The 27,525-nt window shown below is 49.3% G+C and overlaps 1 protein-coding gene across 4 annotated transcripts in view; it reads right to left on the bottom strand.

Annotated features, from left to right (window-relative positions):
* LOC146772632 (methanethiol oxidase-like) overlaps nucleotides 1-27,525 on the bottom strand; it is a 66,389-nt gene that overhangs the window by 16,608 nt on the left and 22,256 nt on the right. For 3 of the 4 annotated variants that reach the window (XM_085639234.1, XM_085639236.1, XM_085639237.1), the window contains 3 exons: nucleotides 10,946-11,128; nucleotides 6,141-6,322; nucleotides 2,629-2,707 (listed from right to left, as the gene is read on the bottom strand). In XM_085639234.1, the coding sequence (XP_085495360.1) occupies nucleotides 2,629-2,707; nucleotides 6,141-6,322; nucleotides 10,946-11,128 (444 nt within the window). The remainder of the gene's footprint in view (nucleotides 1-2,628; nucleotides 2,708-6,140; nucleotides 6,323-10,945; nucleotides 11,129-27,525) is intronic. The other variant, XM_085639235.1, reaches the window with a different exon arrangement.

Below are 27,525 nucleotides of genomic sequence, written 5' to 3'. Positions count from 1 at the left end.
CTACCTCAATATAGTTAAGTAAATGTGGAGTCGGAATATTAAACCCATACTTCTTAATATATGCTTAGCTTGAGGATATAGTGATAGTCAATTCATATTGGTCAATTTTATTGACCTCAATATTGTAACATACAACCGCTTACAGTCAATCGATGTGCCCCTGTTCCTCACATTGTCTCTTTGCATTTTCTAAGCTCCAAGCTGTTTATTTTTCCTTCAACGTCCATGTGCCTCAGGAAAGGGATATGAAAGAAAATCGTTTAAATGTCTTTTGATGGAAACATTTTGATCTCAAACCTTTTTGATTAAGAATGTATCCTGTACTTCAATTAAAATGCAATAACATGGCCACCATAATTCTACATAGAGGGAAGTCGATCTTAGAATACGTCACTTCTGTCATGACTTTAAACAACGGACCTCCATCATAACAGATGTGCTCATAACACAGATGTCAGAAGCAGACCACAGTGTCACCAAATAGAAACTAGGAGCCTGTCCTTCACGTACCAGTTCCATACTACCCGACTGACCGAATAGTGACTATAGTGATTCTGACCACCTTCGTCCCTTAACTCACCATGACAGGACAATACTTCTAAGAACAGTTATCTCTTTACAGACATACTTAGGATCCCCTTAAGGACTTGTGAATTGATGATAAACTTACGTATGCATGCAATGCATGGTGAAAGATTTCATTCACGTCAATTATTTCTGACAAATATAGGCACTAGTCTTAAACCATGAAACTCCCTAGTACCAAAGTCCACCACAAGCAAGACTAGCAGATATTCTTGGAAGTAACACAAGTGGAATTGGTGTCGGGGACCGTACTTCTGATACCCTTTCTACCAGTGTTGGGCTAGCTCTGAAGAGGTTCCTGACAGGTGGAGCCAGCAGCAGTTCCTCTGTCTAGATCTCTGCATTCTTCTACACTCTCAATAAGGTGGAGAATCAAAGTGTCAGGCGCTGACCGAGTGACGCGCCTACCGCATTGTGCCTGAAGGTGGCAGTGGAACTACACCTCCCAGGAGGCTATCCTTCGGGGAGGAGTCGGAACTATTAAACCACGTACAACGCAGGGAGTGTTGTACGTGATTCTCGTTGTTGTTTATGAAATCCTGGATGCAGAGCGGCTGCTCTGCCCCTTACAGATCGTACCGCTCTTTCCTGGGCTCTCGTCCCACGGAGCGAACAACTCCAGTGACTGGGACCTTCAGGAGGGGTCGTCTGGTTCTCCCTTCGCTCCGCTCAGCCGAGCGAGAGCTTGCCATATAGTGTTTCCCCCGAGCCGCGGCGGCGCCAGGGAAAAAGCAGTTTGTTTCGCTAGAGGCTCCTGTGGTGTTCTCGTTTTGTCAACACCAGCAGTCCCGAGCCTGGATTTTCCGTTTGCGGCTGCAGCGGACAGAAGCGGCCGAGAATGAAAGGATGTCCGTGTGTTTGCAGACTCTTCAGGTAACACACGGAGGAATTGCCGGCTGCAGGTACTTTTTAAGTTTGTTGCCGAAGATAGGCTTACCTGGGAGCTACGCGGTGGAGAGTGCCGGAAAAACCATATTGGAGGTACCACTTTTTGGTATTATCGTGAAATGCGACTCTAGCCTGCATTGTGGGAGCAGGGTCTAGCGATACCCTATCTGGAGGCCCTGAAGGGAAAAGTGTTCTGGGTGTTCGTTGCTCTTTGACTGTATGGATTCCCATCAGAGGGTTGCGGCACATACCTGCTTCCTGGAGAGGGCCTTTCTTTTCTTTTGTTTACGAGGGCGTGTGGTATAGGGTATGTATGATGGCCTGATACTTTGTTGTTTAAATCCACTAACCCAGGGGTGATGTAGTATTGACTGGATGTGGTTTGGTTTTCTAGATGCTTGTACATCGTTCCCAGCAGTGAGAGAGGAATCTCACCAGACCGAGGAAGTATAGCAGACAGGGAAGATCTTTGTCAGGTACGGGAGTGGTATTAGCAAGAAATTATGAGTGTAGTTAGACTTGTATTTTGATGCTAATTGTATGTTGTTTTGTTGCCGGTTTCCCTCGTCCCACGCTGCACCTACCCTAACCCTTTCCCTCGCTTGATCGCCTCAACACTCTGGACATAGTCTAGTCAGAGTTTGGGGATGTCAGGAGGTGGACCCCTTTGAGCATCGCCCAGATCCTGAGGAGGACTAGTGATCGTGACACAAAGAGAAGGGCAGACGAGGCATCCTCCTTTTTTTGGTGGATGTCCCATTAGTGCTGTCCTCTAAATGAGGCTCTATGAGAGGTTGCTCCATCGCTACCTGTGTCCACCACAGCTAATAACCCACTCCAGTTAGATGGAAGATCACCCTATGCCGGCTATCAGTTTGCTCCACCAAGATAGGAACCATATGAGGAACCAAACATCCGTAGTTGTCTGTGATGGGCTCCTAGTAAGTGAGTACAGATATTTTATCTGACCAGTGGAGTTTAACACAGAACGTTTCCCCTTCTAGAAAAGTATTGTGTTAATTTGTGGCTGAAGTGATTTTTAGAAGGTAAATTTAAAGGTCTAGTGACTTTCAAGTGGTGGCAACATCAAGCCCAAAATACATTTAGCTTCAGTCGCACTATGAAGCCAATGTAATGAGGAAGATCAATACCCACTTGGCATTTCTGGCATCGCCCATCCTTCCACCTTCTTGTTAGGAACCTTGATCACCCTCTCGGCGGCCCAGTCTCCCTTCTGTTTGGGGAGAATAACAAGACAAAACAAGTCATCATGGTCCCAGGGAGATGATGAACAGTGAACAACAGTACAAACGTTTCAACAATGAGAAACCCGGTCATGGTCGACACAGCAAGAAAAATATGGCAGTCAATGTAGATAACTAGATCGGTTCAATATCACCCATTAGGAAGAGGCCCCTAATCCATTATTTATGATACGCAAGATGATAACTGAGTTCCTCTGGCACGAGAGACTTTATTACCAGCATCCCCTAATCTCACCTGCATCTGGCAAAGCGATTATAGAAACAAGTTATTGTCAATGGAGATATCTAGACTAATTCAATATTACCCACATAACGAGGTCCCTGTTTTTTATTATAATATAGAAGCAGATAACCATACTCCTCTAATCGAAGAACATTTGTTGGCCGGTTCCTATAATCCCAAAAGTGTACTTTGAAACCAGTTCTTGATAGGGATACCACATGACCATATTGTAAGGCCTACAATGCATCTAAATGTCAGATGTTTACATAGCCGTATCGACAGTGAATTGCATTCTGTAAAAAGCTCCACCTGTTATGAATCAGTAAACCAATTGTTTTGTTAGTCCTATGTGTAGTTTAGCACTGCCTGATAATACCCCCCAAAAATCACTTGTTCGTCTTATCCTTGCACCAGGTTATAAAAAGTGACCAAATCCTCCCCAGGTGGCTGAAGGTCTTCTGTCTGTCTCCGTCATCACATCTTTTGCCTTCTTTAAGATACAGAATAAACTGGATTTCTCACTTCCTACACTTTATAGGGCCCTGTTTTTTTTGGGTGGGCGGGCAGAAAGTACCTATTTATATATGTATTTCCATTTTGTTAACACTAAAAGTTTGCAAAAGGATTTAAACAGGGTTGTAAGTCTAAATCAGACATAGTTTCTCAATTAATTGTGCAAGAGTGTGTAAGTCAAATAATGCATTCCAGTGTTACATGGAAGTCACATTATATCATAAGACATCAAAGCCAGTTAAATATGCTGGGTGTAAAGTAGAATAACTATCATTCAGTCATTCATCTAAAAAACGCGTGGAATTTATTTACTTTGCAGCATGTGCTTTTTTGATTCTAGGGATGTAAAAGTAAATGCTGAAACATTTACATTTTGGGGTTCGCTAACAATTCAGAAGATAGTTATAAGAATGGTGAGAATTACAAACGAATGTATACTGTGTCTGTCACACCATTACATTGAATGTTCCAGTGTCTTGTCTGAGAATTCAGGTAAGAAGACCGGAGAGAATCCTTTGGTCAACCTAGTGGCGCAAGTCTATAAATAGTTCAAAACACCTGACAAATAATGTGCTCATACCTGTGTGTGTATGTGCGTAACATGCTAATAGTTTAATCATTTTGTATACTAAATGCGGTTTCCTTCCTTAATGGAAGCCCTATAAGTAACTGAATGCGGAGGTAAGTACATAAATCAAGAATGATCAGTACAGGCTCATTGCAGCTCTGCCAAACCAATAGAGACAGACAGTAAGGAATGTTGGCAGTGCAGTGAAGCAAAATGCTGCTACTCAGTACAACATTTCTCAAGTTATGAATGCCAAGGAGAGGCTTTAAAGCAACTCAGTGAAAATCTGAAAAAGCTACAGGGACTCCTTGCATCATCTGTTGTTTTGCCAAACAAAGCATGAACAGCTTTTCCTTGGTGATGACCTAGACAACAGTGTGAGGTTAAATAAAAAGCTAATGCTGGGTGCTCCTGAACCTGAGAAACGGGTGGGAGAGGCTCAGGAGATGGTGAAGTGTCTTAAACTGGGTGAAGTACTGTTAGAAGAGGTGGCATTGAAAGATTTCTGGAGAAGGTGAGGTTCCTCAAGAAAGCTTAATAGCCTGGGGGCTATATACAGTGCCCCAGGAAAGGGAGGGAGAATGGGTCTTTGTGCATGTGGTTGTGCAAGTTCAATAAACCAGACTGAATGCCTATACAATTAATCCCTTGCCTACTTGTACTTAAAGGGTTGTCTACATTCAATGATGTGCTCTTTAATATACAGGACAAATCATGCATGTATTATGTGGAGAACAGATGTTCTGTGTCATCAGTGGTCTTTTACAATGTTTTTACCAAAAATGCAGTTAATGGGTTCTGCTTTGGTTATTTTTAGACATGTCCAGCATCTCACATCTCTGAGAGGGTGCAGACAACACTGCTGCTTTAAAACCTGCATTTTGGGACTGATCAAATCACATATTGTGATTGTTGTGTGTGAAGCAGTAATTCTTCTTGAGTTTGAAGAGAGTTCTCTGTAACACTACTTTTCACTCTGTGGGGTAATTGTTCTATGTGTTTTGAAATGATTTTGCTGTGGGCATCCAAGAATATCTGCTAGTCTGGTATTAAGAACTTACAGCTGCTGGAAAGGGGCAGTAGGAATTTCAGGTAAAATTCGGACCACTCAGATGCTGTCCTCCGCACTGATGACATGCCCTGCGACCATGTGCCTATCCTTTGGGCCTGTCCTTTATAGAGGTGATCGTCTATGAACTCATGTCCCCTCAACTATCCTCCAGCTCTAAAGGTAGCAGGTTCTGTATCCTGTGGCCAATCCCCTGAGTGCACCAAACAGTGGTGCCAACAGACTCTAGAAACCTGTGACAATGTGATGACCCATCCAGCTCTTGAGGCTAGAGATATAGGGTGATAAATCCGCCTGTATATTGCTAGAGGTAATAAGCTCTGTATTATTGAGCCAAACCCACAGTCTCTCCCAATACTAGAGGTGAATGGTTTTATGCATCTCTGTGCTAATCTGCCAGTGTCCATCCTGCCAAAGAGGTAACCTTACTCATCCCTCATCACTGTTTAATCCTAAAGGTGATATGCGCTGCTTCTTTCTACCTATATAGTAAGTCCATCAAGGACCAGGCAGGGAAAGTTGCTATAGTCCTTCCCCTGAATTTGGTTGTGCATTGTGTCACTCGGTTATATACAAAAACAAACTATGGTCAGACAACGAGGGAATATGAGTGATCAGGCCACGAGGGAGGGATTATGAAGCATACCACTAATAGAGTGGGTGAAGGTCTAACAACAAACACAGCAATTGCGGTTTCCATTCAGGGTAAATATGTACTGGTAACTGTAACTGATATAACTATGTAACAAAGTACTGAAACAATATCCTATCTCATGTAAAGCGCTCTGATACCTCTGGGTCTAGCCATTGCTATATAAAACTTTTCAAATAAATAAATAAACAAACCAATCAGTGGCGATATCATTTGCAGGATACCTTTTGTTGAGTGTTCATATTTTTCTGCCATTCTATTAGGAGCACCTGCCTGCCTTAAGTCCAGAGATGAAAAGCTTAGTAATCCTCTGCCTGTCCTTTTAACTCTTACAGTACTACAGACAGAGAAGAAAGACTAATAATTGTATGTCATACCTTGGTCTTGAAGAAGCGGAAGACGGAGCTGCCCCTGGAGCACCCAACGAACCCCTCCGCTGCATCAGGATTATGAAGGAATTGGACTTCCATTGGGATGGATCCGTCGTCGCCCAAGTCCAGAGTCTGAATCCGGGTGTGCTTGTTCCAGTCCCAAACATCAATGCTCTGTCCATACCTACCTGCATAGGATATCTTTGGTTAGCATCACTCCAGTATTTTTCCACTTAATTTTATTAACTACTGCAGTCTCATATATTCTAAACACCCCTGATGGTCAATCCTTCTACTCTACAATTTCTGAGGGTCATTTGGCATAATCAAAGTGCCTCTCTCTTCTCAAATGGTCTGGCCATTGCAGAACTAATGCTGCCATGGAGCAGATCTAAAATTGACACCCCAAGACTAAACCTGAGGTTTAGTAAGAAACAAGACATACGTGGGATCTCCTACAGAGGATTTCTTTGCGCGCATGGCAGAAAAATCCTTAGTAGTAAAACCATATTTGACTGTCGGGAAACTTTTTGTGAGTTCCTCGCAAGAATAAATGGTGACATGTTTGGCCGTAAATGCCTCTGTGATCTCATCCCCAACCAGGCACAGTCAGGCTGTGCTCACCCCCAGCAGTACGCTGTAGTGTAACCGACATCCAATCATTGTCCTGGCCCTGTGCTCAGCCTTTCTACAATACCCTGAAAGAAGGAGCTTCTCACAGTGATGCCTCCTAGTGTGTATCTGCTCCCAGCAATGCACGAATTGTGCACCCCCACTCAATAGAATTTTACTTAGATGACATCTCTCCCAGCAGTGAGAAGGTACAAGTACAGTCCAACTCTCCCATTTAATCGCCTTACTCTGTTTCACAACATCAGGTCTCTAATTGGGATATATCCATACCTTCTTGATAAGGCTCTCATGCCCAGTAAATTTAAAGAGTTGGATAAATGGGATGCAACCACCAGAGGGTTAGTGGCAATACAATAACTACAGTTATAATCAAATATTCTAGAAACAAATCATAAACAGTAAGATTTTAAGATTTTTTTTAAATATATATTTTTATTAAGTTTTAAAAGCAACCAAAAAACATACAAGACATGGAACGTTCACAGCAATAGTGTTAAAGTGTGCATTTAAGGGTGAGTCCAGCGTGCTAAGTCCACAGCAGCAAATCAGTGACACATTAAAGAGAAGGGAAACATAATTCGAGAAGGTGTGTGTAGGGGGGGAACAAGGGGGGGGGACGAGTCTCCCAAAAGCAGCATCTCACACTATGACACTAAACACGAAGCACACCACAGTGTAAGGTCGAAAATTCCCTCCCAGGGCTCTCAACTCAGGAATGCTCCCCGGCCAGACACTCCCGTCCCAGCATCGTCACCACCCAGATCCAGGTTACAAAGTAAGATTTAGATTCACGCAATGAAATAGAATATGGCTATTCCTTTTAAAAAAAAAAAAAAAAAAGTCAAAGCTAAGGACATGTAATCTTGTGCTAGAACAGTCTCTGTCCAGTTTCAAATCTTCTAGTCCTGTAGTTTGCAGCCAGCACGTGTTTCGCCACTTACTCTGCAAGCTAGTGTGGGGCGTTTTCAAGGCTTAGCCGATTCGTCGGTTGATGTTCACCTTATTATTGATTGGAGTCCTTTAGAGAAGCGAGTGTTATTTATGCGGCGGTTCCCATCGAATATTTATGGGAGGTCTAGTAAAACCGTAACAGCAGGATGGTCCCTTTGTAGTGATGCAGGAGATGCTAATTATGCCGTAATTGTCTGTCCCTGCATGGTATTGAAAGGGAGCAGTGGTCACTCTTTCCTTAGTGGCAGGGCACCACATCTGGTTCTGGGATGAACGGGGACAACGCTTGGACCAGTTGTCCCATTACAGCATCAGATACTGCCTACCTTAGCCAACCAGACCACATCATGATTCCCAGCCGGTCACCTATTTTTTGGACACCTGAAGCAATCACTGCTCTACTCCTCTCAGCTCAACACCCAACAAAGTACATTGTAGAGTATAACTGCACTCTCCTATCCGAAATCCCGGATCCTCCGGCAGTTCTTGGTTAATACTGGCGCACTCTAGTAGTGTGATGGTCCTTCATCCCTGCCCGACAGTGTTATACCCCTTTAGCAGGGTACACTATTTGCTGATCTTGTGTATTTATTATGTGGTAGAAAGGCAGGAGTGTTGCGTGTTCCTTGTACTCTTTCCATTTTCCCTATGCGTCCGTTGAAGGCTATGCTTTTGGAATGAGGGACTCCGGGTTGGCGTCAATGGTATTTTACCAATCCAAAGCGGTTATAGTGTGCCTGGAATGATACAATGCCTGTCATTTTAAGGTCAGCAGTTGCTAATCTGTTGCAAAACAAAATATCAAAAGGTTTTGACACTTTTCTAGATTGGCATGGATGGCATTGGGCTTACCCTGTGTTTAAAAAGTTGGCTAATCCATCCAACATTTAGGTCCAGCAGATTTAGAGTACCAGTTGTGTTTTATATAACTTCCATATCAAGAAGCAGCTTTCCTCCTATAGACTGGGAATTACCCATGATTCCCTACTGATGTTTTCCATAATTTTTGTGGCACTCTAAGTTTGCCAAGACATGTTTGGAGCTATACTGTGTGCTCTGTTGTGTGTGGTCAAAGATGTGCTTTTCTGACCGGCTGTAACAAAAGCAAAAAGTGTCAGGGACCCCCCCCCCCCCCCCCCACTTCTTGCAGCGTCTCTTTAAAACAATCTTGCTCAATGGCTCTCCATGGCTCAGGTTTAGTCAGGCAGGTTCAAAAAATGGATTGACTGTGCCATTGAGATAGAAAGTATGTAGCATAGAAAAGGTGCTCTCACTTCCAGGACTAAGCAAATTACTTTCCCAAGTGTGCAGAATATGAAGGTGTTTTTCAAGAATGATGAAACATTTACATATCATGGAAAAAATATTGCGGCTTTATTAGGCAAGCTTAAAAATCAATTCATAATGTATTTGTTTGTCTTACAGCTGTGCAGTTTTTACTTTACAAAAGGAATCCTGAATTCCTTAACTAAGTGAAATATCCACATGTTTGCATAAAACTTGACTATTTGTAGGGTGTGTCTTTATTCAAGATGGACATTAAAACGAGAAGAGTCGCTGTGAAGTTCTGAAAACAGAGTTGATGGGTCAATGGAGTTGACGAATGACTAGGGTGAGACAATTGTGTTAGTTTCTGTTGCAGGGTACAAACAAGTGGCCAACACACTTCAGCACAATCACAAATGCTGATTTATGGTACATGTTCTACATTTTAGGAAAGTGACTGGCTAATGCACCCAGTCTTTCTTTCTGGAATGAGAATTTAGGTTAGGGAAGCACAGGGCAAAGTTGAAGATTGTTCCATGCAGCTATGATTCGCATAGAAAAGTTTTAGTGGATCATGCATAGACCAATGTGCATGTTGGCATGATGCAATACAAAAAGCCACACTCACAGCAGAGTCGTGAAGTGTGAATACATGTTGTTGCTTTACAATTACTGACACACTCATGGAGGACCCAAATGAGACAGTTTACTGCGAATAGCACTAGCGAACAATTTATCTAAGAATACTGGTATGTGATATTCTCAACCTGCAAATTCATATTTCTTGGATTGCGTGTTAATTTATTTTTTGTTTGCGAGACTGTGCTAAAATTTGATCCATTTTATTAAAATATGTTCTAACTTTCTAACTAGGGAATTCCACCAAACACCCCTAGCAAGACCAGGCTTTCTTCATTATACCATCTCAAAATGATATTTTTGACGAGTGTCTGTTCATGATTGGAAATTGAAATGATAACTATCAAAATATCTGCGAGTAGGAGGCCAGATCAGAAAATGAACACCCCTATGTTCTCCTATTGGATAGATCATCAACAAGGAAGCATACCGGGTGAGACACTTGTTATGAATTGGCAATCCTATAGGGCTTTCTCAACCAGGGGCGCAATTAATTACGCAAACCACCTCCAGCGAGAAGTGAGAATCTGATACACCGTCCTAACATAAAATACACAAGGCGTCGATAAGTCATGAATATCCACAAGTTACAGCTATGCACTCCAACGAGGATGAGGGAGCAGAAAGATAGAGCAGGCGTGATGTGAGAGACAGCCAGAGTGAAAGAGAAGACAAAGAGCATACTGGAGTGGGACAGAGAGGAGTCTGACTCTGCTCCAGCCCCACCGGTCTTTAGGAGGCATCTGTCAGACAGGAACTCACCCAATTCCCCCATAAACCAATCCAGTTTAAGTGCATATTTAGTTTGATGTGAAACCCTCTTGAAAATCGGTAACAATGACCCAGAAAGGAACAAGTTACTTACCTGTAAAATTTGCATTGCAAAATGTCCCTATTATAGATTTATATTCTATGCATTATCCCTCCTTTAAGTGATGGGTCAAAATAGAATCTTGTTTTATGTAAACATTCACATCAGTGGGTCTAATGGTACATTTAACTCTAATATAGAAAACCTTTCTATTGCCATAGACCCTTGAAACAGAAAAGTTCGTAAAACTTTACATGATCCACTTAGATCATAGGGTTGAATACCCTTTGGAGAGATGTGTGTGTACCCCTTAGTTCAGAGATACGCATCCCAGGTGGACCGACTCACATTTTGTCCATCAGGTGACGAATTGGGCACCACTAGTGTGAATAATAGTAAAACCTATTATTATTATGGTAGTGATGGACAAATCAGGTTGTGGTGTATACCGTAAACACGGTGAACATACAACACATATTTTCTATAGGTTCCAGGAAGGGATGTCTCTTACCCTCCATTACATCATCTTGCTTGTAGCCAGTGAACATGTATTTGGGAAACCCCCCTTCGCTGCTGACCATCACGTTTTGGCGGGGCTGGTACCAGAAACCGTAGCCGAAGGGTGCAGCGTGGCCTTCCTTCTCCCAGGCCCCCTTCACCTCAAAGGTCTCACCGTCTAGTAACACAAACCCACCTGTAGAGGACAAGCAGAGAGGGCCAGCGGTGGCCATGAATTCTGGTTGGAAATTCCGTGTACCTGGGTGCAGGGCCACATTTGAGAAAAAAACATCTCACCACATGATGATGCCACATTTCCAGACTCCACAATTATTCATCAAATTAGAATGAAGTCATTTGGCCATTAGTATGTTTTATTATTTTAGTACAAACCAAATTTGTGAGCTTTTTTACATCATTAACACCCTTCCATTTCATTACTATCAACCCAGCATTTCTTTTTTCAAAATTCAATATTTAAAACTCTGGCAATTGCCAATAGGAATTACATGTTGCCATCTGTAACACTGCAGTTTAATGGGAAACCAGGAAAGGCAAGCAGACAAACTCATTATTTTATAGAAACTGCAAGATTTAGAACTTATTAAACACTTTGGATAATTTGACTTAGCCACAATTGTATGCTGTGATTGACATATCAAAGATGGTGTCAAGATTTGCCGTTGATTGGCATGGCATCTCTTTCTTCTAGTGGTCCTGCCCATGCCACTAGGACATGCTGCTAGGATATACCAGAACCTAAGTAAAGGCTGCTATATCAGTGCATTCATTAACATTTCATTAAACACCCCTGCCTTTATGTACTGACATTAAACTATAGACCCTGTTTATAAATCAATTAGAAATACAGATTTTGCCTCTAGAGTTGGTTACCTTGAGTTTCTGTATGTGTTAGACCTGTCAGCCCTTTGGGTGGTCCCTCCTCATCATTATTTATTTTGTCCCACTTTTGCCTCAAACCCTGTTTGAATTTTTCCTTTTTGGGAACCACCAGACTTTTTAGTGTTGCTGCAGATTCAGGGAGCCATTTTACCTACCCCTGAAACTTCTGTCTGAGGGCCTGAAGCACAAAATGGTGGCCACCTGTGACATCACCAGCATCCACTGGAACCTACCAGCACCTTCCAGAACATTCCAGAACTCTGTGACAGTTGGAGGCGGTTTAGAATGTTGGGGAGTTAAGAGAGAGTGTTGGCAGTTGGAGCTGGCAGTTGGCACCTGACTGGTGAAGAGAGAGCAGCACAACAGTGAAGGAGGAAGGAGTGAAGCAGCAGGGGTGGAAACTTGTGCCTGGAGTGGGGTCCATAAACCCACCCTTGATACTTGTCCCTACTGATGGATCCCAGCCTGTAGCCCTGTGTGGGAAGAAGCCAGAAAAACTCATCCTAAGGACCTGGACAGCAGGAACAGGCCTTAGAAGCAGAAAGCAGCAAGATCCTGACCTGGAAACTGGTTTCCCTGGAGTCCGGCGTCGAGTAGCCTAAGACCTGGAGCCCGAGGTGGAGAAGTGGCGCTGACTGAAGAAGCAGACGTCGTACCCGGAGCCGCCTGAGGTCGTGAGAGGGCGCCGACGGAGGTCGTGAGGAATACCAGAGGTCGAGGAGGAAGTTAACCGAGGTCGAGTGAGCGGCGTCATCGGAGGAGTGAAGTCCGCCCTCCGGAGTCGTCGGAGACCGAGGTGAAGTGTACCGGAGGTCGGGAGTGGGGATCGCACTCCGGAGTCGCCCGGAACCTGAGAGGAGGAGCACCGGAGGTCGGGGGTGAGGATCGCACCCCGGAGTCGCCGGAAGTCGACATCGAGGCCAGGCCGGCCGACGTCATCGAAGCCGAGAGCGCCATCGGACCGGAGCCGCCCGAAGTCGACATCGAGTAGAGACTGCCCGACGCCGTCGAATCGGAGGTCGAGATCGAACCGAGGCCGCCGACATCGGACCGGAACCGCCTACCGGCGTCGTCAAAGAACTGACATTGTGCCGAGGCCGCCGAGATCGAACCGGAACCGCCTCACGGCATCGACACGACTCCAGCGGCGTCGGAGCATCAGAAAAAGGGCAGTAAGTGGAGTAGAGGGCGCCTAAGGCCCTGTGGAGACCTGAGAGACTGCTCTAAAGGGGCTAGGGAGGTGCTGGAACCAACCTGACTGTGCCAGGGGTGAATTGGGACTAACCTAGAGAGGTTGTGTGGAGAGAGAAAGCCAGGGCACTGGTATTCCCCCCTTGATCTACCTCAGTTTAGGCCTCAGCCTTGTCCCAGCCAGGGAGTAGAACCCCTCAAGCCTTCCACAACCCTACAAGCTGGGCCTGGGCCAAATCAGCCCTTAAGAATTGAAAAGTGATCTGATTACATGAGTGTTGCTGTATACTTTTAATTATTTATTGGGGGCACTGTATTTATTGAGTTTTTACATATTTATTGCTTCACTATATTTATTGGTCCACAGGGCTTGTTGGTGTACAATATTTATTGGTTCAGTATTTATTGCCTCAGAATATTTAATTGCCTGTATTACCTGCACTTATATTTATGTCCCTTGTATTTATGATCATCCCTATTTATTGAATCTTCAGACAATATTTATTTGACCTGCACTATTTAAAATTTGTATATTGTGATTGACTTATTTATTTTCCCAATCAGCAACTAAGAGAAAAAGATAAAGAAAGATATTTTCATAATTTTTACGGTGTAGAGTCGTTTTTGGAACGGATGCACGCATGGTTATTGTTTGGGTATGTTGTATGCTTAGCACGAAGCCTGATTCCTGACCACTCGAGCCAAGCTACCACAGTGTGTTCGGGGAGTCCACCACCACCCTGCGGAGTGGGAGTGGGCTGTTTCCAACATAAATTGGTGTTCAGCGGTGGGATAGAGCTGTGCCTACGCATACTCAACAATAACTGTGGGTAGTCCATAGGCCTACACCGGGAGTTTTCTCAAGAGCGGCCTTCCTAATTGTGGGTTTTTGTTTTTTCCAAATTTACTCTGGTGGTGGGAGGAGGTATTATTAAAGGTACCCCCCTGCATAGTTACTGCACAAAAACCTGTCCTCTAACCTGAGTGGGCAAGATGGAGTTTGTACTAGAAAATCTAGAAACGTACACTGTGGCCCAACTCAGGGAGTTTTGCCAGCGGGAGGGGGTGTACTGTCCCCCAGGAGCAAAGAAGGGTGCACTCCAAACCAGCTTAAGGGCTTGGGGGGAGGCACGCAGGGAAAGCAAGGCTGAGGAGGAAGACAGGGATGGAGAGCCTGACCCCGAGGGGGCTGAGATGTACCAACCTGAGGTGGGGAACCTGTCAGCAGGGCCCAGAACCATTTCTAGGAAGGGCAGCAGTGCCTCTAGCGGTGGCTTGTCTGAAGTGGAGCTAACGGACCGGAGGGAGAAAAGACAGCTCACATGGGACTTAGCAAGGCTGGAAAAGGAGAAGGAGGAGCAGAGGATGGCCCACGAGTTGCGACTGAAAGAAATAGATCTTCAGATCTTGAGAATCGGGGCACAACCTGTTCCTAATGGTGGCAGCCAAACCCAAGAGATCACCAGGGAATCCAAACCTTACCTGCCAAAGGACATAGTGGCTAGCTATGGAGTGGGCGACGATATCGCCAAGTGGCTAGCGGCCTATGAGGTCTCGTTGAGGGCCCATGGGGTTCCGGAGAAGTACTGGGGAGGGGGATTGTATAAGTACATGCCTCCAGCTGGTAGGGATGCTTTATTGGCCCTCGAGGAGGATGAGCAGACCCACTACCCCACCATGAAACTGGCGCTCATCAGAAAGTTTGGACTAACACCTGAAAAGTACAGACAGAAGTTCAGGGGTAGTCACAAGCTGGGCACGCAGAATTGGGTGGACTTCCTGGACTATGCGAAGAAGGCAATGGAAGGTTGGATTCAGGGCAGTGAAGTGAGGAACTACGAGGAGTTGTTTGACCTAGTACTGAAGGAACACCTGCTCGAGAAATGTTTCCCTGAACTGCGGCAACACCTGGTGGATAGCAAGCTGACCAGTCCCCGGAAGCTTGCTGAGGAGGCGGACATTTGGGCTAGTACCCGGGTGTCCACAAGGGGGACTGGAGGGGATACTCAAAAGGCCGGACAGGGCGCCCCCCAGAAGAAAGAGGGAGGGGAAAAGAAAAAGGAGTTCTCCAAAGGCCCCCAAAATAACTTCCAAGGGAAGGGAACAGGATTCACCCCTAAGGCTAACCCGCCCAGAAACCCTAATCCTGGCCAGAGTCAGCAGCCAAGGGTTGTCCATTGCTACGAGTGCGGTGGCGTTGGACACTATAAAGGAGATCCGAAGTGCCAGAAACGACCACCCCCTCCCACTGGAGGAAAGACCCCCGGAGTAGCTAGTGCAGTGCTCGGGGAGGAGATGCCCTTAACTAAGGGAAGGGAGTGGGCGGGTGTCACTTTAGTGTCCCTGGGAGAACGGGAGATGGTTCCTAAGATCCAGGTGCCCGCAAATACCGCAAAGTATGGGCAGTGGGTCACCATCAACGGCCAAAGAGGGGAGGCTCTGAGAGACACAGGAGCCAGTATGACTATGGTGCGTAGCCAACTGGTGTCTCCAGAGCAGGTAATTCCCGATGTACTCCACCCAGCCGCGATGGCTGACGGCAGAACAGGCCACTATCCCGTGGCCGAGGTTCCCTTTGAATGGGGGGGGGTTGCAGGTTCACTTCGAGTTGCCGTAAGCCCTGCCGTGCCAGTCGATTGTCTGCTGGGGAATGACATGGAGCACAACGCTTGGAAGGAGGTGGAATACCGGACTCACACCGAGATGCTGGGTACACCTGACTGGGCCTGTGTTAGCACAAGGTCCGCGACTACCCGAAGAGGGAGTTCATTTCGGCTGGAGCCTGGAACAAAGGCCCAGCCAGCTGCCAGTCAAGGGAAGAACCGAGGACAGGAGGAGCCTGCCTCGGCGTCCCCACCCCGTAGGACGGATAGGCCACCGGAGGTGGTGGACCAGGAGTCTGCGGTGGGGGACGTTACCAACCTGGAGGACCTACCCATCCCGGCCGAGTGGCACGTGGAGGGAGGCCCGTCCAGGGAGGAATTCTGCCAGGGCCAGAGGGAGTGCCCTACCCTTGAAGGGCTGAGGCGACAGGCCGAAGCCCAGGCAGCAGGGAACGTTGAAGGGAACTACAGTGTTTACTGGGAGGATGGCCTCCTCTACAGTGAACCCAAGGCACCCCTACACGGATCGTCACGAGCCTTGGTAGTCCCTCAACGTTATCGAGCCTTCCTTCTAGAGTTGGCTCACGAGATACCATTGGCAGGACACCTGGGGCAAGACAAGACCTTCGCCCGTCTTGTCCCACACTTTTATTGGCCTCAGATGAAAGTGTCGTCCGATACCTACTGCCGGACATGTGTGTCTTGCCAAGCCAGTGGGAAAACAGGGGTGAAGCTGAAAGCTCCCCTGGAACCACTTCCTGTCGTTAGCACCCCCTTTGAAAGGGTGGGCATCGACATTGTGGGTCCGTTAGATCCGCCAACGTCAGCTGGTCACAGGTTTATCCTGGTCCTGGTGGATCATGCCACACGGTACCCAGAGGCAATCCCTCTGAGGACCATAACAGCACCTGTTGTGGCTAGGGCCCTGATGGGAATCTTTACCCGAGTGGGTTTTCCCAAGGAAGTTGTGTCCGACAGGGGGACCAACTTCATGTCAGCGTATATGCGGGCGATGTGGAAGGAGTGTGGAGTGACCTACCGGTTCACAACTCCTTACCACCCCCAGACCAATGGTCTGGTGGAAAGGTTTAACAAAACCTTGAAAGGCATGATCAGAAGTCTGCCTGAAAGCCTGCGGAGGAAATGGGACGTCCTCCTACCCTGTTTACTTTTTTCCTACAGGGAAGTGCCACAGAAGGGAGTGGGCTTCAGCCCCTTCGAGCTTCTGTATGGGCACCCTGTACGTGGACCTCTTAACCTGGTGAGAGACGGATGGGAAAGAACTCCCAGAAAGCTCCCCCAGGATGTGGTGAGCTACATGCTGGCCTTCCGGAGCCAAATGGCTAAGTTGTGGAAGCAAGCTTCTGACAACTTGGAAGCCAGCCAAGCAGTGATGAAGGCGTGGTATGACCACAACGCTCACCCGGTGGAGTTGGAGCCTGGCCAGAAGGTGTGGGTGATCGAACCAGGAGAGCTTAGTGCCCTCCAGGATCGCTGGTCAGGACCCTTTGAGGTGTTGGAGAAGAAGGGTAAGGCTACCTACTTGGTGGACCTGAAGACCCCTCGTCAGCCCCTGCGGGTGCTGCATGCCAACCGCCTCAAACCCCACCATGAGAGGCCCGAAGTCATCTTGATGATGGTGACTGACGGAGGAGAGGACGTGGAAAGCGAGCCTCTCCCTGATCTGTTTGCGTCTCAAGAAAAGGATGGGTCGGTGGAGGGAGTGATTCTCTCCCCATCTCTAACTCCTGAACAGCAGGAGGACTGTCGCCAGGTCTTGGGGCAGTACTCTTCGTTGTTCTCCCTTGTCCCGGGTAGGACTCACCTGTGCGTCCATGACGTGGACACAGGAGACAGCCCACCTGTGAAGTCCAAGATCTACCGGATGTCAGACAAGGTGAAGGCCAGCATTCATAGTGAAGTCACTAAGATGCTGGAGCTAGGAGTGATTGAACCTTCTAGCAGCCCCTGGTCTAGTCCGGTGGTGTTAGTACCGAAAGCTGCACCACCGGGTGCCCAACCAGAACTGAGGTTCTGTGTGGACTATCGGGGACTGAATTCAGTGACAAAAACTGATGCTCATCCGATCCCTAGGGCGGATGAATTGATTGACCGGCTGGGAGCTGCCCAATATCTAAGTACCTTTGACCTTACTTCAGGGTACTGGCAGATCTCGTTGACTGATGGAGCAAGGGAAAGGTCAGCCTTCTCCACGCCCAATGGCCACTACCAGTTCTGTGTGATGCCCTTTGGGCTCAAGAACGCACCTGCCACGTTTCAGCGCCTGGTAAACCAGATCCTCACCGGAATGGAAAGTTTCTCTGCTGCTTATCTGGATGACATAGCTGTCTTCAGTAACAGCTGGGAGGATCACTTGCGTCACCTGCAAGCTGTTCTCCAGGCCCTGAGACAAGCTGGATTGACGATCAAGGCCAGCAAGTGCCAGATCGGGCAGGGGTCGGTAGTGTACCTTGGACACTTGGTGGGTAGGGGAGCAGTGCAGCCCCTCCAGGCGAAGATCGAGGCCATCATGGCCTGGGAACCCCCCAAGACTCAGACTGAGGTCCGAGCATTTTTGGGCCTCACGGGATATTACCGCCGCTTCGTGAAGGGGTACGGTACCATCGTAGCCCCCCTCACGGAGCTCACGTCCAAGAAACAACCTCGACGGGTAGTCTGGACGGAGGCCTGTCAGCAGGCCTTTGTGAGATTGAAGAAAGCCATGTGCGAGGCCCCGGTCTTAAGGGCCCCAGACTTTTCCAAGGAGTTCATTGTCCAGACAGATGCATCAGAACATGGCATTGGGGCAGTGTTATCGCAACTCAACGAAGAGGGTCTGGATCAACCCGTGGTCTTCCTATCCCGGAGACTACTTCCCAGGGAACAGAAGTGGAGTGCAATAGAGCGTGAAGCCTTTGCAGTGGTATGGGCTCTGAAGAAGTTGCGGCCATACCTGTTTGGCTCGCACTTCCTAGTTCAGACCGACCACAGACCCCTTCGTTGGCTGATGCAAATGAAGGGGGAGAATCCCAAGTTGTTGAGGTGGTCTATTTCCCTACAGGGGATGGACTTTCAGGTGGAACATCGGCCTGGAGTGGACCACGCCAATGCAGACGGTCTCTCAAGGTATTTCCGCCTTAGTGATGAGAACTCCCAAGGGGTTGGGCAGCTCTCCCCACTTTCAGCTGGGGGGGACGCGTGTTAGACCTGTCAGCCCTTTGGGTGGTCCCTCCTCATCATTATTTATTTTGTCCCACTTTTGCCTCAAACCCTGTTTGAATTTTTCCTTTTTGGGAACCACCAGACTTTTTAGTGTTGCTGCAGATTCAGGGAGCCATTTTACCTACCCCTGAAACTTCTGTCTGAGGGCCTGAAGCACAAAATGGTGGCCACCTGTGACATCACCAGCATCCACTGGAACCTACCAGCACCTTCCAGAACATTCCAGAACTCTGTGACAGTTGGAGGCGGTTTAGAATGTTGGGGAGTTAAGAGAGAGTGTTGGCAGTTGGAGCTGGCAGTTGGCACCTGACTGGTGAAGAGAGAGCAGCACAACAGTGAAGGAGGAAGGAGTGAAGCAGCAGGGGTGGAAACTTGTGCCTGGAGTGGGGTCCATAAACCCACCCTTGATACTTGTCCCTACTGATGGATCCCAGCCTGTAGCCCTGTGTGGGAAGAAGCCAGAAAAACTCATCCTAAGGACCTGGACAGCAGGAACAGGCCTTAGAAGCAGAAAGCAGCAAGATCCTGACCTGGAAACTGGTTTCCCTGGAGTCCGGCGTCGAGTAGCCTAAGACCTGGAGCCCGAGGTGGAGAAGCGGCGCTGACTGAAGAAGCAGACGTCGTACCCGGAGCCGCCTGAGGTCGTGAGAGGGCGCCGACGGAGGTCGTGAGGAATACCAGAGGTCGAGGAGGAAGTTAACCGAGGTCGAGTGAGCGGCGTCATCGGAGGAGTGAAGTCCGCCCTCCGGAGTCGTCGGAGACCGAGGTGAAGTGTACCGGAGGTCGGGAGTGGGGATCGCACTCCGGAGTCGCCCGGAACCTGAGAGGAGGAGCACCGGAGGTCGGGGGTGAGGATCGCACCCCGGAGTCGCCGGAAGTCGACATCGAGGCCAGGCCGGCCGACGTCATCGAAGCCGAGAGCGCCATCGGACCGGAGCCGCCCGAAGTCGACATCGAGTAGAGACTGCCCGACGCCGTCGAATCGGAGGTCGAGATCGAACCGAGGCCGCCGACATCGGACCGGAACCGCCTACCGGCGTCGTCAAAGAACTGACATTGTGCCGAGGCCGCCGAGATCGAACCGGAACCGCCTCACGGCATCGACACGACTCCAGCGGCGTCGGAGCATCAGAAAAAGGGCAGTAAGTGGAGTAGAGGGCGCCTAAGGCCCTGTGGAGACCTGAGAGACTGCTCTAAAGGGGCTAGGGAGGTGCTGGAACCAACCTGACTGTGCCAGGGGTGAATTGGGACTAACCTAGAGAGGTTGTGTGGAGAGAGAAAGCCAGGGCACTGGTATTCCCCCCTTGATCTACCTCAGTTTAGGCCTCAGCCTTGTCCCAGCCAGGGAGTAGAACCCCTCAAGCCTTCCACAACCCTACAAGCTGGGCCTGGGCCAAATCAGCCCTTAAGAATTGAAAAGTGATCTGATTACATGAGTGTTGCTGTATACTTTTAATTATTTATTGGGGGCACTGTATTTATTGAGTTTTTACATATTTATTGCTTCACTATATTTATTGGTCCACAGGGCTTGTTGGTGTACAATATTTATTGGTTCAGTATTTATTGCCTCAGAATATTTAATTGCCTGTATTACCTGCACTTATATTTATGTCCCTTGTATTTATGATCATCCCTATTTATTGAATCTTCAGACAATATTTATTTGACCTGCACTATTTAAAATTTGTATATTGTGATTGACTTATTTATTTTCCCAATCAGCAACTAAGAGAAAAAGATAAAGAAAGATATTTTCATAATTTTTACGGTGTAGAGTCGTTTTTGGAACGGATGCACGCATGGTTATTGTTTGGGTATGTTGTATGCTTAGCACGAAGCCTGATTCCTGACCACTCGAGCCAAGCTACCACAGTGTGTTCGGGGAGTCCACCACCACCCTGCGGAGTGGGAGTGGGCTGTTTCCAACATAAATTGGTGTTCAGCGGTGGGATAGAGCTGTGCCTACGCATACTCAACAATAACTGTGGGTAGTCCATAGGCCTACACCGGGAGTTTTCTCAAGAGCGGCCTTCCTAATTGTGGGTTTTTGTTTTTTCCAAATTTACTCTGGTGGTGGGAGGAGGTATTATTAAAGGTACCCCCCTGCATAGTTACTGCACAAAAACCTGTCCTCTAACCTGAGTGGGCAAGATGGAGTTTGTACTAGAAAATCTAGAAACGTACACTGTGGCCCAACTCAGGGAGTTTTGCCAGCGGGAGGGGGTGTACTGTCCCCCAGGAGCAAAGAAGGGTGCACTCCAAACCAGCTTAAGGGCTTGGGGGGAGGCACGCAGGGAAAGCAAGGCTGAGGAGGAAGACAGGGATGGAGAGCCTGACCCCGAGGGGGCTGAGATGTACCAACCTGAGGTGGGGAACCTGTCAGCAGGGCCCAGAACCATTTCTAGGAAGGGCAGCAGTGCCTCTAGCGGTGGCTTGTCTGAAGTGGAGCTAACGGACCGGAGGGAGAAAAGACAGCTCACATGGGACTTAGCAAGGCTGGAAAAGGAGAAGGAGGAGCAGAGGATGGCCCACGAGTTGCGACTGAAAGAAATAGATCTTCAGATCTTGAGAATCGGGGCACAACCTGTTCCTAATGGTGGCAGCCAAACCCAAGAGATCACCAGGGAATCCAAACCTTACCTGCCAAAGGACATAGTGGCTAGCTATGGAGTGGGCGACGATATCGCCAAGTGGCTAGCGGCCTATGAGGTCTCGTTGAGGGCCCATGGGGTTCCGGAGAAGTACTGGGGAGGGGGATTGTATAAGTACATGCCTCCAGCTGGTAGGGATGCTTTATTGGCCCTCGAGGAGGATGAGCAGACCCACTACCCCACCATGAAACTGGCGCTCATCAGAAAGTTTGGACTAACACCTGAAAAGTACAGACAGAAGTTCAGGGGTAGTCACAAGCTGGGCACGCAGAATTGGGTGGACTTCCTGGACTATGCGAAGAAGGCAATGGAAGGTTGGATTCAGGGCAGTGAAGTGAGGAACTACGAGGAGTTGTTTGACCTAGTACTGAAGGAACACCTGCTCGAGAAATGTTTCCCTGAACTGCGGCAACACCTGGTGGATAGCAAGCTGACCAGTCCCCGGAAGCTTGCTGAGGAGGCGGACATTTGGGCTAGTACCCGGGTGTCCACAAGGGGGACTGGAGGGGATACTCAAAAGGCCGGACAGGGCGCCCCCCAGAAGAAAGAGGGAGGGGAAAAGAAAAAGGAGTTCTCCAAAGGCCCCCAAAATAACTTCCAAGGGAAGGGAACAGGATTCACCCCTAAGGCTAACCCGCCCAGAAACCCTAATCCTGGCCAGAGTCAGCAGCCAAGGGTTGTCCATTGCTACGAGTGCGGTGGCGTTGGACACTATAAAGGAGATCCGAAGTGCCAGAAACGACCACCCCCTCCCACTGGAGGAAAGACCCCCGGAGTAGCTAGTGCAGTGCTCGGGGAGGAGATGCCCTTAACTAAGGGAAGGGAGTGGGCGGGTGTCACTTTAGTGTCCCTGGGAGAACGGGAGATGGTTCCTAAGATCCAGGTGCCCGCAAATACCGCAAAGTATGGGCAGTGGGTCACCATCAACGGCCAAAGAGGGGAGGCTCTGAGAGACACAGGAGCCAGTATGACTATGGTGCGTAGCCAACTGGTGTCTCCAGAGCAGGTAATTCCCGATGTACTCCACCCAGCCGCGATGGCTGACGGCAGAACAGGCCACTATCCCGTGGCCGAGGTTCCCTTTGAATGGGGGGGGGTTGCAGGTTCACTTCGAGTTGCCGTAAGCCCTGCCGTGCCAGTCGATTGTCTGCTGGGGAATGACATGGAGCACAACGCTTGGAAGGAGGTGGAATACCGGACTCACACCGAGATGCTGGGTACACCTGACTGGGCCTGTGTTAGCACAAGGTCCGCGACTACCCGAAGAGGGAGTTCATTTCGGCTGGAGCCTGGAACAAAGGCCCAGCCAGCTGCCAGTCAAGGGAAGAACCGAGGACAGGAGGAGCCTGCCTCGGCGTCCCCACCCCGTAGGACGGATAGGCCACCGGAGGTGGTGGGCCAGGAGTCTGCGGTGGGGGACGTTACCAACCTGGAGGACCTACCCATCCCGGCCGAGTGGCACGTGGAGGGAGGCCCGTCCAGGGAGGAATTCTGCCAGGGCCAGAGGGAGTGCCCTACCCTTGAAGGGCTGAGGCGACAGGCCGAAGCCCAGGCAGCAGGGAACGTTGAAGGGAACTACAGTGTTTACTGGGAGGATGGCCTCCTCTACAGTGAACCCAAGGCACCCCTACACGGATCGTCACGAGCCTTGGTAGTCCCTCAACGTTATCGAGCCTTCCTTCTAGAGTTGGCTCACGAGATACCATTGGCAGGACACCTGGGGCAAGACAAGACCTTCGCCCGTCTTGTCCCACACTTTTATTGGCCTCAGATGAAAGTGTCGTCCGATACCTACTGCCGGACATGTGTGTCTTGCCAAGCCAGTGGGAAAACAGGGGTGAAGCTGAAAGCTCCCCTGGAACCACTTCCTGTCGTTAGCACCCCCTTTGAAAGGGTGGGCATCGACATTGTGGGTCCGTTAGATCCGCCAACGTCAGCTGGTCACAGGTTTATCCTGGTCCTGGTGGATCATGCCACACGGTACCCAGAGGCAATCCCTCTGAGGACCATAACAGCACCTGTTGTGGCTAGGGCCCTGATGGGAATCTTTACCCGAGTGGGTTTTCCCAAGGAAGTTGTGTCCGACAGGGGGACCAACTTCATGTCAGCGTATATGCGGGCGATGTGGAAGGAGTGTGGAGTGACCTACCGGTTCACAACTCCTTACCACCCCCAGACCAATGGTCTGGTGGAAAGGTTTAACAAAACCTTGAAAGGCATGATCAGAAGTCTGCCTGAAAGCCTGCGGAGGAAATGGGACGTCCTCCTACCCTGTTTACTTTTTTCCTACAGGGAAGTGCCACAGAAGGGAGTGGGCTTCAGCCCCTTCGAGCTTCTGTATGGGCACCCTGTACGTGGACCTCTTAACCTGGTGAGAGACGGATGGGAAAGAACTCCCAGAAAGCTCCCCCAGGATGTGGTGAGCTACATGCTGGCCTTCCGGAGCCAAATGGCTAAGTTGTGGAAGCAAGCTTCTGACAACTTGGAAGCCAGCCAAGCAGTGATGAAGGCGTGGTATGACCACAACGCTCACCCGGTGGAGTTGGAGCCTGGCCAGAAGGTGTGGGTGATCGAACCAGGAGAGCTTAGTGCCCTCCAGGATCGCTGGTCAGGACCCTTTGAGGTGTTGGAGAAGAAGGGTAAGGCTACCTACTTGGTGGACCTGAAGACCCCTCGTCAGCCCCTGCGGGTGCTGCATGCCAACCGCCTCAAACCCCACCATGAGAGGCCCGAAGTCATCTTGATGATGGTGACTGACGGAGGAGAGGACGTGGAAAGCGAGCCTCTCCCTGATCTGTTTGCGTCTCAAGAAAAGGATGGGTCGGTGGAGGGAGTGATTCTCTCCCCATCTCTAACTCCTGAACAGCAGGAGGACTGTCGCCAGGTCTTGGGGCAGTACTCTTCGTTGTTCTCCCTTGTCCCGGGTAGGACTCACCTGTGCGTCCATGACGTGGACACAGGAGACAGCCCACCTGTGAAGTCCAAGATCTACCGGATGTCAGACAAGGTGAAGGCCAGCATTCATAGTGAAGTCACTAAGATGCTGGAGCTAGGAGTGATTGAACCTTCTAGCAGCCCCTGGTCTAGTCCGGTGGTGTTAGTACCGAAAGCTGCACCACCGGGTGCCCAACCAGAACTGAGGTTCTGTGTGGACTATCGGGGACTGAATTCAGTGACAAAAACTGATGCTCATCCGATCCCTAGGGCGGATGAATTGATTGACCGGCTGGGAGCTGCCCAATATCTAAGTACCTTTGACCTTACTTCAGGGTACTGGCAGATCTCGTTGACTGATGGAGCAAGGGAAAGGTCAGCCTTCTCCACGCCCAATGGCCACTACCAGTTCTGTGTGATGCCCTTTGGGCTCAAGAACGCACCTGCCACGTTTCAGCGCCTGGTAAACCAGATCCTCACCGGAATGGAAAGTTTCTCTGCTGCTTATCTGGATGACATAGCTGTCTTCAGTAACAGCTGGGAGGATCACTTGCGTCACCTGCAAGCTGTTCTCCAGGCCCTGAGACAAGCTGGATTGACGATCAAGGCCAGCAAGTGCCAGATCGGGCAGGGGTCGGTAGTGTACCTTGGACACTTGGTGGGTAGGGGAGCAGTGCAGCCCCTCCAGGCGAAGATCGAGGCCATCATGGCCTGGGAACCCCCCAAGACTCAGACTGAGGTCCGAGCATTTTTGGGCCTCACGGGATATTACCGCCGCTTCGTGAAGGGGTACGGTACCATCGTAGCCCCCCTCACGGAGCTCACGTCCAAGAAACAACCTCGACGGGTAGTCTGGACGGAGGCCTGTCAGCAGGCCTTTGTGAGATTGAAGAAAGCCATGTGCGAGGCCCCGGTCTTAAGGGCCCCAGACTTTTCCAAGGAGTTCATTGTCCAGACAGATGCATCAGAACATGGCATTGGGGCAGTGTTATCGCAACTCAACGAAGAGGGTCTGGATCAACCCGTGGTCTTCCTATCCCGGAGACTACTTCCCAGGGAACAGAAGTGGAGTGCAATAGAGCGTGAAGCCTTTGCAGTGGTATGGGCTCTGAAGAAGTTGCGGCCATACCTGTTTGGCTCGCACTTCCTAGTTCAGACCGACCACAGACCCCTTCGTTGGCTGATGCAAATGAAGGGGGAGAATCCCAAGTTGTTGAGGTGGTCTATTTCCCTACAGGGGATGGACTTTCAGGTGGAACATCGGCCTGGAGTGGACCACGCCAATGCAGACGGTCTCTCAAGGTATTTCCGCCTTAGTGATGAGAACTCCCAAGGGGTTGGGCAGCTCTCCCCACTTTCAGCTGGGGGGGACGCGTGTTAGACCTGTCAGCCCTTTGGGTGGTCCCTCCTCATCATTATTTATTTTGTCCCACTTTTGCCTCAAACCCTGTTTGAATTTTTCCTTTTTGGGAACCACCAGACTTTTTAGTGTTGCTGCAGATTCAGGGAGCCATTTTACCTACCCCTGAAACTTCTGTCTGAGGGCCTGAAGCACAAAATGGTGGCCACCTGTGACATCACCAGCATCCACTGGAACCTACCAGCACCTTCCAGAACATTCCAGAACTCTGTGACAGTTGGAGGCGGTTTAGAATGTTGGGGAGTTAAGAGAGAGTGTTGGCAGTTGGAGCTGGCAGTTGGCACCTGACTGGTGAAGAGAGAGCAGCACAACAGTGAAGGAGGAAGGAGTGAAGCAGCAGGGGTGGAAACTTGTGCCTGGAGTGGGGTCCATAAACCCACCCTTGATACTTGTCCCTACTGATGGATCCCAGCCTGTAGCCCTGTGTGGGAAGAAGCCAGAAAAACTCATCCTAAGGACCTGGACAGCAGGAACAGGCCTTAGAAGCAGAAAGCAGCAAGATCCTGACCTGGAAACTGGTTTCCCTGGAGTCCGGCGTCGAGTAGCCTAAGACCTGGAGCCCGAGGTGGAGAAGCGGCGCTGACTGAAGAAGCAGACGTCGTACCCGGAGCCGCCTGAGGTCGTGAGAGGGCGCCGACGGAGGTCGTGAGGAATACCAGAGGTCGAGGAGGAAGTTAACCGAGGTCGAGTGAGCGGCGTCATCGGAGGAGTGAAGTCCGCCCTCCGGAGTCGTCGGAGACCGAGGTGAAGTGTACCGGAGGTCGGGAGTGGGGATCGCACTCCGGAGTCGCCCGGAACCTGAGAGGAGGAGCACCGGAGGTCGGGGGTGAGGATCGCACCCCGGAGTCGCCGGAAGTCGACATCGAGGCCAGGCCGGCCGACGTCATCGAAGCCGAGAGCGCCATCGGACCGGAGCCGCCCGAAGTCGACATCGAGTAGAGACTGCCCGACGCCGTCGAATCGGAGGTCGAGATCGAACCGAGGCCGCCGACATCGGACCGGAACCGCCTACCGGCGTCGTCAAAGAACTGACATTGTGCCGAGGCCGCCGAGATCGAACCGGAACCGCCTCACGGCATCGACACGACTCCAGCGGCGTCGGAGCATCAGAAAAAGGGCAGTAAGTGGAGTAGAGGGCGCCTAAGGCCCTGTGGAGACCTGAGAGACTGCTCTAAAGGGGCTAGGGAGGTGCTGGAACCAACCTGACTGTGCCAGGGGTGAATTGGGACTAACCTAGAGAGGTTGTGTGGAGAGAGAAAGCCAGGGCACTGGTATTCCCCCCTTGATCTACCTCAGTTTAGGCCTCAGCCTTGTCCCAGCCAGGGAGTAGAACCCCTCAAGCCTTCCACAACCCTACAAGCTGGGCCTGGGCCAAATCAGCCCTTAAGAATTGAAAAGTGATCTGATTACATGAGTGTTGCTGTATACTTTTAATTATTTATTGGGGGCACTGTATTTATTGAGTTTTTACATATTTATTGCTTCACTATATTTATTGGTCCACAGGGCTTGTTGGTGTACAATATTTATTGGTTCAGTATTTATTGCCTCAGAATATTTAATTGCCTGTATTACCTGCACTTATATTTATGTCCCTTGTATTTATGATCATCCCTATTTATTGAATCTTCAGACAATATTTATTTGACCTGCACTATTTAAAATT

This window comes from Triturus cristatus, chromosome 12, assembly GCF_964204655.1.
Source record: "Triturus cristatus chromosome 12, aTriCri1.1, whole genome shotgun sequence".
NCBI lineage: Eukaryota > Metazoa > Chordata > Amphibia > Caudata > Salamandridae > Triturus > Triturus cristatus.
Note: the sequence above shows the minus strand (reverse complement) of the source record. Positions and strands in the feature narration are given on the sequence as shown.